The following is a 17,500-nucleotide window of genomic DNA, read 5'->3' as shown; positions in this document are numbered from 1 at the left end:
GCACACACACACACACACACACACACTCACACACACACACACACTCTCGCACGCACGCATGCACGCGCACACACGCGCACGCGCACACGCACACGCACACGCACACACACACACACAGACACAGACACACACACACAGACACACACACACACACATACGCGCACACGCACACACACACACACACACACACACACACACACACACACACACGTACCAGTGTAGTCCTCTCTGCAGATGCAGGTGAAGCCCCCCTCCCTGCGGGCACACACCCCTCCGTTGTGGCATGGGTTGGAGTAGCACAGGTTGATCTCCGTCTCGCAGTAGTCGCCCGTGAAGCCGGGCGGACAGCGGCAGCGCAGGCCCGTGATTGGGTGGATGGGCCGGAACAGCGTGGAGGGGGAGGTGATGAAGGGGGCGGAGCTGTTGAAGCGCATGACGGAGATGCACTTCATGTAGTTCTGACACGGCTCCCGCAGACACACGTTGTCATCGAACGGTAGCACCTGGCACAGACACACACACACACACACACACACACACACACACACACAAAGTAGGTCAGAGGAGTGAGGCGTGTGTGTGTTAACTCCACCTAGGCCAGTGTGGAGCTTTTCTATGTGTTAGTAAGAGTGAGAGAAAATGAGGGTTGCATATGTGTGTGTGTGTGTGTGTATGTCTAAGTGTGTGTTTGTGTTACCTCCATCTGGACCAGCGTGTTGAGTCTGGGTCTGTTGAGGTAGAGCTGCTCCTCCAGGGCCTCGGAGGGGAAGTACTGCCCGCCGGGGAGCGCGGCGGAGAAGGAGACGTTGAGCACGCCCGCCGTCTCGGCATCCGGCTGCACGTTGAACACAAACACGTCCTCCGGTGTGAGGGCCAGCACTGTGGACACGCCCTCCACAAACTGAGTCATCTGCGGGGACAGGAAGTGCTCCTGGGACATGTTCTGGAGACGCACCGTCACACTGCTGCTCAACATGTCCTCTGTGATGATCAGGACACGCAACACACACTGGGCCGAAACACTGTGCACTCCATCTACAGGGAGAGAGAGAGAGAGAGAGAGAGAGAGAGAGAGAGAGAGAGAGAGAGAGAGAGAGAGGGAGTGAAAGAATTTGAATTTAAAATCCCCTTTATTGGGTCAATGCTACGCTACACACAAGCACATTAAACCAACAGATGTCCAAGCAGTCCCTCCACACCGTACACTTGCAAATATGAAGCGCTGCTGTACGCGGCCAACGGAAAAAAAGAGAAGAGGCTAGAGACGGAGGGATAGGCTGCTGAAAGGCAGAGAGAAACGAGGGAAAGGTCAGAGAGAGGAGGGGGAGGTTAGAGGCAGACATGAGGAGAACAGACAGAAATGGACAAAAGCACAAACACATGGAGACAGACAGAAACACATGGAGACAGACTGAAATGGACAAAAGCACAAACACATGGAGACAGACAGAAACACATGGAGACAGACTGAAATGGACAAAAGCACAAACACATGGAGACAGACAGAAATGGACAAAAGCACAAACACATAGAGACAGACAGAAATGTGACTCGATTCATAAACAGTGAATCTAGTGTATGGGCACCGCACACACCCCTAACACTCAGACCCGCCACACTCACGCTTAAACCCACACACTTGGACAAACACTCAGCTCATACGGTTGTTCTAGCTGACCCTGGGTCTGCCACTGGACCACATGCCTGTTTTTGCCATTTCCATTCTTAACCTCAATTAGCCTCCATTTCAGATACAACCACTACTAACGTAGGCAGACAAACACACACACACACACACACACACACACACACACACACACACACACACACACACACACACACACACACACATTCAGGTGCTGTGAAGCTCACGTCTCATTGCAGAGCATGTTCTGTAAAATACGCTGAGATGTATGAGAGAACAAAGGGAGAGAGTGTGTCTGCCTAGTCCCTGTGCTTCTAAGGGGATTACTCAGCCTTTGATATATAATGCTATTGAGAGCTGCAACACTGACTTACTAATAACCGAATAAAGACTGAAGCGTGAGGAGAGCAGAGGAAATGAGTGGAGAGGAGAAGAGAGGAGAGGAGAGACGAAGAGAAGGAGAAGAGAGGAGAGACGGAGAGAAGGAGAAGAGAGGAGAGACGGAGAGAAGGAGAAGAGAGGAGAAATGCATTGTGGAGACACATCCGTTCCCAGCTGCCAACCACACAGTGAAAGCACCGAGATGAAGCTTGTGCTGATTGAAGGCCAGCCCACAGAGAGGAAATGGAAAACCTCAACATTGCATTAATATTACTGAGAAGTCAGCAAACAGTAATATCGAGCACGACCAGACTCTCTGTGCCCGCACCTTTCAATTCAGGGCTCTCCCTCCCCACAGCTAGAAGACCACTCACACACACACGCACACACACACACACACAGACACACACACACACACACACACACACACACACACACACACACACACACTCACACTCACACTTGAAAATTCATACCTTCTCACATATCACACTCTGATAAGAGAGAGTGAATATTTTCCACTAACTTACTTACTATCGTAGAATAGTTTAGAAGATAAGAATGTTTTTATACCATAGTAATTAGTCAAAATGGTTTAATTATCATAGTTTATAAGATAAGAATGTTTTTATGCCAATTGCTGAGAAAAAGAATGAGTGTGAGTGAATTGCAAAAATACTGTTCACCCGCAGCCAATGGAGAAGAGCAGCCTCACATGTGCTGCTATTGGTGCAGATGGCTTCACCACCTGATCAAAACATGCTTGTTGACATAGGGGACAACTGGCTGGAGATGCGCATCTGTTTTCTGTGTAAATAGGTAGGATAAAGTGACGCTAAAAAACAGCGACATTGTCAAAAATCTGGAAAATAATACTGTAAATGTGTAATAATTCATTCTTGCCACTTCATTCTAGACAATAGAGTTACCATCTCAAAAACAGTGATAGCTTAATGTATTGAAGGATAGTGAATGTGTTATTCTGTTTGCCAGTAAAAACTACAATTTCAGTTTGAGTTAACCCAAGGAAAATGTCTAGTGTGCTGAAATAGTAGTTTTTGCAAATTCAAAATGATGTTTATATTAGTGTATATTAAGACCCTAAACCACAAAGGGGAAGAGTGGAGATGGTGTGGAGAAAATGACAAAGCACATTACAGAGGGCCGAGGCCTATGGGTGGGATGGAGGAAGAAAGGGAGGCTGGGTGGAAGAAGGAGGAGAGAGGGGGAGAGTGAGAGAGGGAGAAAGGGGGAGAGGGGGAGAGAGGGGGAGAGGGAGAAGGGACAGGGAAAATGGGAGGCAGAACGTTGGGGGAGGGGTGGCAGCTGGTTTGATTACGGGATTATGAGAAGGATGACTCCCTACTGACCTCACACACACACACACACACACACTTTCACTTATCCACCCTCTCTTTCTCACACACATTTACACGCATTTACACACATATACAGACCCACACACAGTAACGGGCTAACAAAGGGACCAAAAGGTGGGGTGATTATGAGGGCTGAAAAAAAAAAACCCAAAAAACAAATCCACCTCACCACTTCGGAGGAAATCAATGGGCAAAACCCACATGATGGAAAAGCAGGAGTAGCAGTAGCCATAGCAGCAGTAGCAGCAGCAGCAGCAGCCCATTACAGAGCCGTGCGGCCGTTGGAGACGACAGCGGAAATTACCCAGAGAGGGGAGGGAGACTCCCGGCAGACACACCCTCACCCTCATGTCACACACATAAACCCAAACTAATTACCACAACCTCGCCTGACCCCACTCACACGCACACACACCTACAGTCACACACACATCCCCCTTGCACTCGCACATAGACATAGAAATATACGCGTGCACACCCACACACACACACACACACACACACACACACACACATACATATACACACACACACACACACATACATATACACACACACACACACACACACAGACACACACACAGACACAGACACAGACACAGACACACACACACACACACACACACACACACACACAGACACAGAAACAGACCCAGACACACGCACACATACACGCACACGCACACGTGCAGCACACACACACACACGGCATAAATGCATAGAAACATATAGAAAGAATTTACAAACCATGATGTGCTACAGTGTTTCAATTAAGTTTATGTTGGGTTAACATTTTAGGATTAGGATTCCTCCTGCTATAGGCCTCCTTCCATGCTATTGGACTTACATGTGTGTGCTGCATGTACCTTATCCAGTACTTTATCAGCAGAAGTTTGTCATGTGGCAGTGTGGTGATGGAGTTAGGTGTCTTTGTATTGACAGGTGGAACAAAGCTATAAGAAAACAAACTCTTCAGCCTGAGAAAGCAATACATGAGGACCCATGCACGCACACACACGGACACACACACACACGCACACGCACACGCAAGCACACAGCCAATCTCCCCTGAACTCAAACATACATACAAATTATCCCTGCTCTCAAACATACACACAGAAAACACACACACACACACACAGACACGCAAAAAAACATGCACACAGCCACATTTTTCTTGCTCTCAAACATGCACACACAAACATACAGATCATTAATGCAGATTACACCCTCATAGACAAATCTAGCGGCTGATGTCATTTCTGTAGCATCCTGTGTAATGTTTAAATGGATAGCAGCATCTTCTCCCTCTCACATATCAGAGCCCATCCCTACAATTTCCTCAGACTCACTTAGAGATGAGTGCATTTATATACGTGTGTGGGTGGGTGTGTGTTTGTGTACGTGTGTGTAAGTATATATGTGTGTGTGTGTGTGTGTGTGTGTGTGTGAGAGAGACTATCTGCAAGCGTGTGACCCATGAGCTAATGGCCAATCTCCTATTTGTAATCTCTTTCGCTCTTCCTCTCCTCTCCTCCTCGCTTCTCTCTCACACTCTTGCTCCCTCACTCAGTTTTTTCCTGGCTGTGCCCCTCTCTCTCTAGCAGCTGTTTAATCTTTAACGTGGGGAGGCTCACTCTCAGCTTGGAGTGGGGTTTATTTTGGCAGTTCGGGCCGCCGCTGGGAATCTGCATGGTGTAAATAAGAGCCTTTGAGGAGGGTGTGGGTCGCTCTTGCGTCGTAACCCCACATGTCAAGCGCCGCTCTCGGCTTCCGCGTGCTCGCTGGGCTCTTCTGTCAGGTAAACACTCTAACAGCCTCTAACAGCCCAACACTCTAAACACCGGGTCAGGACCCCACAGATCCTGCTAGTGCCGCTAAAGTGAGGGGCCAAATAAAACTGCCTTTCACCAGCCAGCGCTGAGGCATACGCTAAAAGGCATGTGTGTATAGGGCTTTTGTTTTAGTAATGAATGCATACACACACACACACACATACACACACACACACACACACACACACGTTCTCCAATACACACATACAATATCTACACTTCTTCAAAAAGCACATACAGCTATATTCATACATTCACACACTTAAACCATGCAACCACACTCTGACACAATCTCTTACTGACCCACATTTCAGTGGAGCTTTGAAGTACAGGGGTGGACAGGGGAGGCAACCCATCTCACCCACTTTCACCACGGTGATATCAGAATTGTTATATTTCAGTCAAAAAAAGACATTTTCCCTGGAACTGAAAGCATATCCGTAACTAACACACAATTTCATTCACAATGTATAAGTCAATCAACGACTGGGCTTCCAACAGCTTAAAAGGCACGCTGTAGTGTCCACAGTAGGCATGCCAGCTGGGGAGTTCTCCTGTCAGCGAGTGTTTTTGAAGCATGCCGTGTGTGTCTGTTTGGGCATAATGGGGACGGAGCTTTGAGTAAAAGGGCACAGGCAGAGCCACAGACAGCTGGGAGGAGAGGCAGAGCCACAGACAGCTGGGAGGAGAGGCAGAGCCACAGACAGCTGGGAGGAGAGGCAGAGCCACAGACAGCTGGGAGGAGAGGCAGAGCCACAGACAGCTGGGAGGCAACACATCCCTGCAGCAGCATACGGCAGAGATGCCAACACTCAGCTCAGCCTGACACAACGGGGTGTGTGTGTGTGTGTGTGGTGTGTGTGTGTGTGTGTGTGTGTGTGTGTGTGTGTGTGTGTGTGTGTCTGTATCTGTGTGTATGAATTGAAGAGAGCAGTGTGTAGATTTATGACTGACTCATTAAAGACACTGTCAGGACAACTGTCCACTCGCATTAGAGGTGAGGTGTGTGTGTGTGCATGTGTGAGTGTGTGTGCATGTGTGAGTGTGTGTGCATGTGTGAGTGTGTGTGCATGTGTGAGTGTGTGTGCATGTGTATCTGTGATTGTGAACATGTTTCAGATTTCCACTTCAGTGGTGCTAACCATGAGGCTGGTGAATTTAGCTTGGTGTGGGTATGTGTGTGTGTGTGTGTGTGTGTGTGTGTGTGTGTGTGTGTGTGTGTGTGTGTGTGTGTGTGTGTGTGTGTGTGTGTGTGTGTTGTTTTGTAGGGAGAAAGAGAGTGACAGAGGGAGAACGAGAGTGAGAGAGGGAGAAAGAGAGTGACAGAGGGAGAAAGAGAGTGAGAGAGGGAGAAAGATGAAGAAAAGGGGACTGAAGGACAAAAAGATAAGAGAAAGGTGGATTTGCCCTTTCCAATTTAATAAAATGAGCCAAGGACACACACACACACACACACACACACACACACACACACACACACACACACACACACACACACACACACACACACACACACACACACACACAGTCACACAGGCACACACACCCACACCGAAAGTATAAACTTCAACCCATTGGCAAGAGAGATATGAGATGTTGGTCAAGTGTAGGTGTAATTTCATATGTAATGGGTTGTGAGTGAAAACATGAATACCTGACACAATGTAAGGACGTTCTCTAGTAGATTACTGTGATCTGATTTACAATGCTGCTATTACCAAACGTTCTCTGTCCGCGGCTGTGTGCATCAAAGTAGCCTAGAGGTGCGTAGTTAAGAGGGTCAATAAGCGCCTAAAGGTCTGGCTAGAGCCTCTTACTGAGAAGGGGTCCAGAAAGGGGGGAGACACTGCAGAGCCATCGCAGAGACATCTTCAAGCAATGATGGAGACATCTTGAGGAGACGCATCGACAACTGAAACAACATCTACACCTGATGGCTCAAGATTACTCTGAAATCTATCTAGCATACTTAGGAACTTTCACAGTTTTTCTGCATGTAGTTTTATTTGATCTGTAATCTATAAATGCCTTCAAGATTCTCCTCCAGTGTCATCTGAAGTCAGAACTTTTATTCAGGGTCATCTTAATTTGTACACAATGCAAATTAATACAAAAAATCAAAATCTAACAGAGAAAAACCTGACACACATATGCACTCTCAAATGCACCCTAACACACACGCATACAAACTCATACAAAGACGCATACACACACACACACACACACCCACACACACACACACACATTGGTTTGACAGCTGATTTCTGCGCTCTGTTTGTTTTTAAAGCCTCCCCCAGCCTGGAGGTATGGGCACTCATTATTCTCAGTGTAAAGTGGAACAGAGTAGAGAGAGAGAGAGAGAGAGAGAGAGAGGGAGAGACAGAGGGAGAGAGAGAGAGAGTGGGGGAGACAGAGGGAGAGAGAGAGAGAGAGAGAGTGGGGGAGTGAGATAGGGAGAGAGTGAGAGAGTGGGGGAGAGAGAGAGAGAGAGTGGGGGAGTGAGAGAGTGGGGACTAAATGACCATGGGACTGAGAAAGAGTAAGAGGGGAGCGACGTGAGAGGGAAAGAGCTATGAAGGATAATGTGATCTTTAATCCTCCATTAAACTACATATACAACACACACACACACACACACACACACACACACACACACACACACACACACACACACACACACACACACTGGACTTACAATCACTCCAATATACCTCCAAGTGTATATCCAGGATAAGTGTGTGTACAGTACATATAGACATTAAACCTGCCTCTCCTCCCTTTCTCTCTCCATTAGTGACACTCATGCGCACACACACACAGACAGCAGAGAAAACATCCACAATAATTACCAGAAACCTCTCTCTCTCACACACACACACACACACACACAGTTGACGTCCACAACAGGGGGATTATTTAAAGGGAAATCCTACAATGACAGCAGGAACCACTCTGATGTGGAAGTATGTTAAACACTCTCTCTCTTTCTCTCTCTCTCTCTATCTTTCTCTCTCTCTCTGTGTGTGTGTGTCTGTGAGAGTGTGTGTGTGTGTGAGAGTGTGTGTTTGCATTAAGTGAGGTGTACATCTAATGTTGTTTGTGCATAAGATACAAGTAAGCACAGCCAAATCCAGGTAAATGTAGGTTAGACTTCTTTGCAGTGCAGAGAATATTCTAGCAGTTCTGTGCACCTGGAAAAGTATCCTTCTCTTCATGTTTGGCCCACATATGCAGGAAGTAAACATCTCCCCAGAATAAACCATGAAGAGAGAAAAACAACCTGCATCTTCCCACTCATAAACCACAGGCGCATATCACCAAAAGCAGCCTGTCTGTCTCTCAGTAGGCTTCCACTCTCTCAGTCCGCATGCAGCAGCTATGTTATTGGAGCTGTCCTCAGATCTATCTAGCTGCAGTCTATCTGAGAGTTCACTTCTTTAGAAGGTGTCCTATTTAGCTGAGGTTTTGGGAGCAGCTAAGTGCTTCTCCAAGCTTTCATGAGAAAGCTAAGAAATCACACACCGCACATTTTCAGCGTATAGCTCACTAAACATGTTTGCAAACTCATTTTCTCTCTCTCTCTCTCTCTCAGACACACACACACACACACACACACACACACACACACACACACACACACACACACACACACACACACACACACACACACACACACACACACACTGGACTGAGCTGTGGTGGGACTCCAGCAGACAGATGGACTGAGGCTGATATAAGATCAGTAGAGCCCTGCTGACTGGGCTCCAGCCGTTACACAAACACTCATGGTCACACACACACGCACACACTCACTCATGGTCACACACACATGAGAGCACACACACAGTATATCAAATACTAATCCGTTTCCCTGCTCCTGAAGGAGAGGAAGGTAGAGCTTGAGGATGATGGTCAAAGAGAGACTGTTAGAGGCAGGGGGAGGGTTGGGTTGGGTTGGGTGGAGTGTGTGTGTGTGTGTGTGTGTGTGTGGGTGGGAGAAAGTGTTGTGGAAAGGAAGGCACACAGAGACAGCGGTAGTGTGTGTATCTGTGTGCCGGTCGGGTTTTGTGCATGTGTATGTGAGTTCCAGTGTGTGTGCATCGCCAGACTGTCTGGGCTACACAATAATCCTCACATGCACGCCAGGGAAGGGAAAGGAAGTGAGACACACACACTCACACAATCACACACACACAGAAAATTAGTGAGACAGAAAGAGAGAGAGAGACAGGTTGGAGTGATGCTTAGCCTTAGGGAAGCTGAACAGCCTACTCTGCAGTCCACCAAACTGGAAACAAGTAACTCCCAAACCTGCCTCATATGGCTTCACACACACACACACACACACACACACACACACACACACACACACACACACACACACACACACACACACACACACACACACACACACACAAAGCTGATGAGAGAGAGCAATGTCTGCAGCATAACTGCACCCTGGCAGAGGAAGAGCAGCAAGCTGCACTGCGTAGCATCATCCCAGCCAGCCCACCTTAGCCCTGTCCTCTTCCCCAAACGTCTCACAGCTGCCTAGCCTCAGTCCCCAGAACAACCACGAGTTTAATCAGGCTTGATCAACAACACACACATATTACACACATAACTAACTAATTATGCCAACAACATCAGGAGACAGGGAGGCGGAGCCGCCAGGAATGACCCAGTAGAACCAGTGCAAAAGAGAAATGGGTAAACATGATTCAGTCCAGCTCCCTCAGGGATTATGATCATACCCTGTGTGTGTGTGTGTGTGTGTGTGTGTGTGTGTGTGTGTGTTTGTGTGTAGGGTGTGTGTGTCTCTGTGTGTGTGTTTGTTCATGTGTGGTTGACTTTGGTTTAAAAAAAGCCCTGTGCCAAATCTGAGGTAAAACAGACACAAATGAAAGTGACATGCCCTCTTTCTCTGCTCTTATTCATCCTCCCCTCCTCTCCTCTCTCCTCTCTCCTCTCTTCCCTCCCCCACCTCTCCCCATTTCTCTACTGTCCCCACTTGTCTTGCTTCAGCACTGAGTCTTACCAGTGACGGTGATCTGCATGGGGGCGACCAGCGGCCGGTTGTTGTCCAGCTTGCGGCTCAGGCGCAGCTCTCCGCTGGTGTGGTTGAGCAGCAGCAGGTGCAGATCGTTGCCACGGTCGAAGGTGTAGTAGAGGCGGTCCGAGACATCGGGGTCGTGGGCGGGGACGTGTCCGATCACGCCGCTGGGGAAGGTGTTGGAGCGGTTTGACACAAAGTTGTTGAAGATGATCTGGAAGTCCTGCAGTGTGGGCCGGTTGTCGTTCTGGTCCACCAGCCGGATGCGTATGGTGGCGCGGCTCACCAGAGGAGCCGAGGTGGCCTGCACCACGATCACATACTCGTTGCGCACCTCGTAGTCCAGGTCGATGAGTGAGGTGAGCTCCCCTGAGAAGATGTCCATTTGGAAGATCTCAGGGATGTTGCCCTCCACGATCTGGTACATGATCTGGGCATTGGGGCCCTCGTCGGGGTCAGTGGCGGTTATCTGGGCCACCACGCTGCCCACGGCACTGTTCTCCTTCACCAGCACCTCGAAGTCATCAGCCGGGAAGACGGGGGCATTGTCATTGACGTCGGTCACGCTGACCTGGATGTGCACAGGCGTGCGCTGTGCGGGCACGCCCCGGTCGACAGCATAAGCCGTCAGCTCATAGAAGGGCACGCTCTCGCGGTCCAGCCGCCTCATCGTCCGCACGATGCCCGACGTGGGCTCAATGGTGAAATCCCCATCACCGTCCTCGCCGTTGTGGAAAGTGTACTGCACCCGGCCGTTGGCATGCGCGTCCCGGTCCGTGGCAGAGATCTGCAGGACGCTGGTGAAGCTCGGCGCATCCTCACTCACCCCACCCTGGTAGCGAGGGCTCACGAACTGCGGGGCGTTATCATTCACATCGTTTACGTTCACCTCCACATAAGTGGTGTCAGACTTCTGTGGAATGCCATTATCTCGGGCCGTGATGGCGAGGGTGTAGGTCATCTGGTCTTCGTAGTCCAGCTCCGCCTGCAGGGTGATGGCCCCACTGGAAGGGTCAATGCGGAACTGTGGGATATTATCCTCCAGGAAGTAGATTATGCGTGCATTCTCCCCTACGTCCTCGTCCGTGGCGCTGATGACCTCTACGGTGCTGCCTACTGGCCGGTCCTCGTTGATGCTGACCGAGTAGTGGGCGCTCTGGAACACCGGCCGGTGTGTGTTGGCATCGGTTATGTTCACGTGCACCTGGCAGGTGTCATGTAGGGTGCGGTCGGAGGCGGTGACCGTTAGCACGTAGCGACGCTCTTGCTTGTAGTCAAGCGGCAGCGCCAGAGTGACCAAGCCCGACCCGCCGGCAGTGCTGATGGCAAAGCGGTTGCGTGTGTTACCGCCAGTGATCTGGTAGGTCACGGCACTGTTGACGTCCCGGTCCACTGCCGTCACAGTCACCACGCTGGTCCCCACAGTGGCGTCCTCATTCAGACGCACGTGGTACTCACGCAGCAGGAACTCTGGACGGTTGTCATTGACATCCATGACTGTGATGGTGACGCTGGCCGTGGCGGACAAGGGAGGGGCCCCATAGTCGCGCGCATCCACACCAAAAAAGTAGTGCTCCACGGACTCCCGGTCCAGCACTGAGCTGACTGTCACCCAGCCGGTGGCAGGGTTGATGATGAAGGGTGTATCTGTGCCGGTGCCCGTGAGTCGGTACTCCAGCCGCGCATTGTCCCCAGAGTCGGTGTCGATGGCCTGGATGTGAAGAATGGAGTGGCCGATGGGCGCACTCTCCAGCACCGTGGCCTGGAACGGCGTAGACACAAAGATGGGTGGGTTGTCGTTGACATCAGTCACCTGCACACTGACAATGCCGGTGTTGTTGGAGAGCGGTGGTCGGCCGTTGTCCTGAGCACGCACTCTCAGTATGTACTCTCTCTCAGCCTCGTAGTCCAGAGCGGCCACCACTTGCACCTCCCCGGTCACGCTGTCGATGGCAAACTGACCACGGCTGTTCCCACTGATGATGTTGTAGTGCACGGCGGCATTAGCGTCCTTGTCGTGGTCGGAGGCGCTCACTCGCAGGATCTCTGAGTGCGGCCGCACATCCTCCCGCACCGCCACCACGTAGCGCTTCTGGCTGAACTGCGGCACGTTGTCATTCTCGTCCAGCACGGTAATGTGAACATTGACAGTGGCGGAGCGAGGGCCCGGCTCACGACCCTGGTCGCTGGCCTCCACCGTTAGCGTGTAGCGCTCGTTAGCCTCGCGGTCCACCACGCCTCGTGTGGTGATGAGGCCGGAGCGAGGGTCTACCTCGAAGGCAGTGCGCGCCAGGGAAGCCCCCTCCCCCACAAAACGATAGCGGATGTTGGCATTGGAGGGGGAGTCTAGGTCGGTGGCACGCAGCTGCAGGATTGGGTAACCCTCCTCCACATTCTCCCGGATGGTCTCCCGGTACTCCGTCTGCTCAAACACAGGGGGGTGGTCGTTACGGTCTGCCACTGTGATGGCCACCATAGTGGTGCCAGAGAGGTGCGGGGAGCCATGGTCTGTAGCCGTGACACGAAAGTAGTGCAGGTCCATGTGCTCGCGGTCCAAGATGTGTGAGGTGGCGAGCAGGCCAGTGATGGGGTCGATGTGGAAGTAGTCCATGGAGCGGCTGTTCATGAGGGGAGCCATGCTGTAGGTCAGCCTGCCTGCCTCTCCCGCATCTGGATCGGCTGCGTTCATGGCCATCACTGAGGTGCCAGGTGGCTGGTTCTCTGGTACCTGCACCTGGTAGTTGTATTGGGGGAAGAGGGGATGGCGATTGGCAGCACGGCGTGAGCGCCCCACCTGTGGCAGCTCTTCATCATCCTCTGTGTCTTCCTCCTGTTCTCCTTCTTGGATCTCTGTCTCTGTTTGACTTCCATCATCCTCCAGCTGTCTTTCTTCCTCCCACTCTCCTTCTCCACTGTCTTTCATTTCATCCCACTCCTCTTGTGTTTCCTCAGCTCTTTGCCATTCTTTGTTCTCCCTCTCTGTCCCCCCCCTCTTTTCCTCCCTCTCTCTCCCTCTCTGTGCTTGACCGATCCCTTCGTTTCTTTGTGAAAGCATGTCTGTCTGTTCCCTGTCTCTCTTTGTGTTCACCTCAATATTCCACTCCTTCTGTTCCCCCCTCATTTCCTCTGTGGCCTGTCTATCACCCTCACCCCAACCCTCCTCCTCTTCCTGTCTCTCTCTCACCCTCTCGTGCTCCTTGGCCTCGACCCCCAGCTGCACCCTTGGCTGACTGACACCTACCTCGGATAATGACACCCGTTTACCGGAATTTAATTGCGAGTGTGTGGCTCCCCCGTCGGCATTCAGTCTGTCAGAACAGGCGCTACTGTCAGTAGACGTTGCAGCCTGGCCATCCACTAACGGCACAGGTCCCCGAGGGGACGGTGCGCACACACCGGGCTGAGACGTCACCTGTGTCAAGTCGACATCCGAACTCTCTCCACTCATATGAATTATTGTATTTTCATCTCCATAATTCTCGTTGTTGTTGTGATTATTGTTATTGTTGCTGTTAGTATTTTTTAAATACACACTTGTAACATGATGAGCAGAATCTGAAAGGAGAATAGCCGGTGGTTTCGGAAGCATGTTGGCTTCGGGAGCTGTCCACTGACTGTGTGGTGCTGACACCTCCTCAGCTCTCCAAGCATAGTCACCCTGCGAGGCACGAGTGGCGTGTGACTCGTGTCCCTGTGTTGTGAAGTTCAGCACGGGGGAGATCGGGAAATGGGACTCTGCGTGATTTGTAGTGCGTGAGTTATTGTGGTGCGCAAAAAGCAGCGATGAGATTGATTTAACAGGAATCGTTTCCGCTGTGATATGGTAATTGGCGACGCGCTCATCAGATGATTTCCGAGCGCGGCAGTGGCTGGCGCTTAATCTCACGGCGGGAGGGATTCGGTTGTCAGAATCACTTGGTGACATAGATCCCGCGGGAATCGCTAGACGGGACTCCCGAAGACCGTTCCAGGAAGACTTTTCCCGAAAACTGTCTGCCAGAAGACGCGCGAACGGTTGAGAATCTTCCTTTCTGCTTCCCTTAGTAAGCGTCACACTCAGACTCACTGTGCTTGCGGTGTGATATGCATGGACACTTTTCTTCTCCGGCATTTCATTTCGAAAGTATAGCCCCTCTCGGTCCTGGACACCGGTGTGGGAACGGTGCCCGAATTCGTTTGGTAACTGCTGTGACCAACCTGTGCGCGAGACAGTGTCGAAACTAATCCAGGGTGATACGGAACTGTTGCCGGTAACCTGCGCCGAGAGGTGTTTTAGGTTGAATTCGGTCCCTGCGCTGCCCCACATATTCCCCACGGCCACATGGGCAATGCGAGTCCGTCCCTCTGTGCTGTGATCGATAACACAGTGGTGGCAGAAAAGCAAAAAGCCATCGGGTCCTTTGTCCAATGTATAGCTCTTGAACACATTGTAACTCTTATTAGGATTTGAATGGGCCTTTGACAACGGGCGAGTGGGTCCCTGGACGGCAATCGCCCTGTGTGCACTAGCCAAGTGGAGGTGGTATCGAAGCCCGTTTCGCTTTCTAGCACCTTGTCGGTAATCCAGCCACAACATACACACCTTGCTGTCTTCTGCCCCCGGCACCGAGACCCTTCCTGTGTCTTTCATTAGACCAGGTGTCCACCGCAATCGCGCACGAGTCCTTTGTACACACCTTTGCTTTCCTTCTGGCACCGGGGAGAAGAAAAAGGGGGAAACAACGCCCCAGTTGCTGCTGTCGTGGCAGCATCTCCTACCTGAGTGGAGATAAACGGCGCCGGTCACACGACTTGGTTCTGAAGTGTATGTGGTAGCATTCCAGATTCCCAGCGATGAGGAGCCTGAGCAGATCTCATGAGCTCGAGACAGGGAGCACAGGCCGCTAATCTGGCATTTGGATGAAGGCAACCTCCATCCATGGCGGATCTCCCGACCGCCCAAATTCAGGTCCCCCGTTTCCCGGGGAGGGCTGGCTCTGCTGACATGACCGGGGGATTGGGGGGCACGAGGGCCCGCTTCCCTCCCCGGGACGACGGCAAACAAAGAGCAGAGGGGTAGGTAGAACAGCAGCGGTGTCGCGAGCGAGCTGGAGCCCAGCAGCAGTGCAGCCATTAGTCTGGTGAGATCCTTTCTCTCCCCCTCTCTCCCCCTCTCTCTTTCTCTCTTACACACACTCACTCTCCCCTCTTTGATAGAGAGCTTTTCTATTTCTTTCTCTCCCTCTCCTATGGCCGGCTAGGTTGCCAGCACCGCCGCCCGCGCCCGTCTCCTTCCGCCGTACTCCCCGGTCTCTCGGTAATCCCGGGAAGCTTGCATTTACTCTCGGTGTTCAGATGAACTCGGTGCGTGAGCGTCACGGGCGCAGCATCCCTTCTCATTCACATCCAACATGGCTCTCAGCAGACCCCGGCGCTGCTACCCATCCTCCCCCTCTCCCCTCACTCACTCGCCTTCTCCCCTCCTCCCAGCTATCACACATCCCCTCTCTCTCACACACGCTCTATCTCTCTCTCTCTCAGAATGGTTTATTCCATCGCGCAGGACTGTTTCACCACCCGCAGACGCCATATTCACAACTGGAACGGGAGTTCAAGCCACAGAGCGCACATGCACACACTTCACTAATAGAAAACACACAATAATTAGACACAATTGGTTTCTAGACACACCTGTCTCACAATAAAATGAGGCGGCATTCTAAAAGTAGACTCAACACAAACCTGTAGACACATTTTATACATGGGGAAATTCTAAAATTGTAGGCTAAGTCGTCGTTAATATTATGATTGAATACTAGAGACTTGTGCTAAGTTGGGTTTTGTTTTTAGGCTCTAGCTAGGATAATGAGGAATATTTTTAATAGCCATTAAAAAGCACCCGTGATGTACCATAATTGCGTGACGTCACCATATTGTCTACCTTACATTTATTTTTATTTTTATATTTTTACTTAGTAAGTAAATCTGTTCATTGGTGTTTGTTGTTTTAGCAATTTGCTAATGTGTTAACATGATAGTTTGTGAGGAAACACAAGATGTGACACCAGTCAGTCAAGTGTGTGTTTTCAGCTGAAACTAGTGAATATTTGATGTGATTTTTGTAGGTTATAAATAACATTGTTTATTCTGTTGGTAAATCTGAGGCTCACTCAGAGCAGCAGGAATGCGCGCTCGGTCAGAAATAACGCACGGGCCTGAAAAAAAGCAATCTGTGTTTCTCTCAGTTTGGCATGGTTGGAACGAATCCACGGATGCTGAAAAATTCATACGGCTCAATTATACTGTGAACACGCGCGCGCACACACACACACACACACACATGCACACGGGCTCCTAAGGTAAAGCCGAGAAGACCAAATACTGCTCGAAAGACAGATGTCACTGGGTGGTCAGAGTAACTGTTTGAAAGAGAAACGTTATGCGAATCATGCTGTCTTCGGGAGACAGACTAGTTGAGATTTGGAGGATGTCTAGACAATCTCTAGCTCAGAGTCACAGAGGCGCAATCACATTAAGCGAAGGCAGACGGGAATTCCCTGCTTGCGCCTTGCCTGTGAGGAACCTGTCTGTTGTGCTTATAAGCGCACACGCCCCGACTGAAACACACATACGAACCGGTTTAAGGTACAGGGAGATTCCAAAAGAATGTGATTAAAATTCGTTATAAGATGTGTCACTGTCTTATGAAAGAGCCCATCTTAGAGGAAGAGGCAAATTAAAATTGTAGGCTACTAGACTGCCTTCCAGTGAAGCCTGTCTCGTCGCTGTTCAAATGTCCGCGTGTCAAGCATTATTTAACGTAACGAAACCAGACAAGCACACAGAAGACCCAATGAGGAACGGGGACAGCGGCACCACGCGCTCTCCCCTGGTACAGACAGCACCACGGACAGTGCTCTCTCCACCGTCAGCCTCGCCCTCATGCAATAATTCAGGGTGGATGTATAGTCAAGACTAAATGCCTGCCTCTCTTGCTTTTTAAATCACATCACACTGAAAACGTGTTGTTTGAGGACGGCAATCCAGACCACACCAGAGAGTGTGTATATAAGTAAGCATATAGGCCTACAATTATTTATTTTGTGGGAACCCCACATACATGTAGGGGGATTTAGGCGATTGGCTAGGCTACTAAGCTACTTATTTGCCCATGTGAACATGGGACAACACAGGTTAGGTTACAATAAAACGTTACTGACGCACACAT

The 17,500-nt window shown here is 50.5% G+C and overlaps 1 protein-coding gene across 2 annotated transcripts in view; it reads right to left on the bottom strand.

Moving 5' to 3' along the window:
• Positions 1–15,706, bottom strand: part of celsr3 (cadherin, EGF LAG seven-pass G-type receptor 3) — a 44,715-nt gene extending 29,009 nt beyond the window's left edge. For both annotated transcript variants that reach the window (XR_006152380.1, XM_031566434.1), the window contains exons 1-3: positions 10,279–15,706; positions 698–1,035; positions 215–503 (exon numbers count right to left, since the gene is read on the bottom strand). Coding sequence is in view for 1 of the 2 variants with exons in the window: in XM_031566434.1 (XP_031422294.1) it covers positions 215–503; positions 698–1,035; positions 10,279–15,406 (5,755 nt within the window). In the remaining variant the exon portion in view is untranslated. The remainder of the gene's footprint in view (positions 1–214; positions 504–697; positions 1,036–10,278) is intronic.
• Positions 15,707–17,500: the final 1,794 nt, after the last annotated feature.

The sequence above is a fragment of the Clupea harengus genome, chromosome 4 (genome assembly GCF_900700415.2).
Source record: "Clupea harengus chromosome 4, Ch_v2.0.2, whole genome shotgun sequence".
In the NCBI taxonomy this organism is placed as follows: domain Eukaryota; kingdom Metazoa; phylum Chordata; class Actinopteri; order Clupeiformes; family Clupeidae; genus Clupea; species Clupea harengus.
The sequence above is the reverse complement of the archived record's forward strand: the minus strand, read 5'-3'. Positions and strand labels throughout refer to the sequence as shown.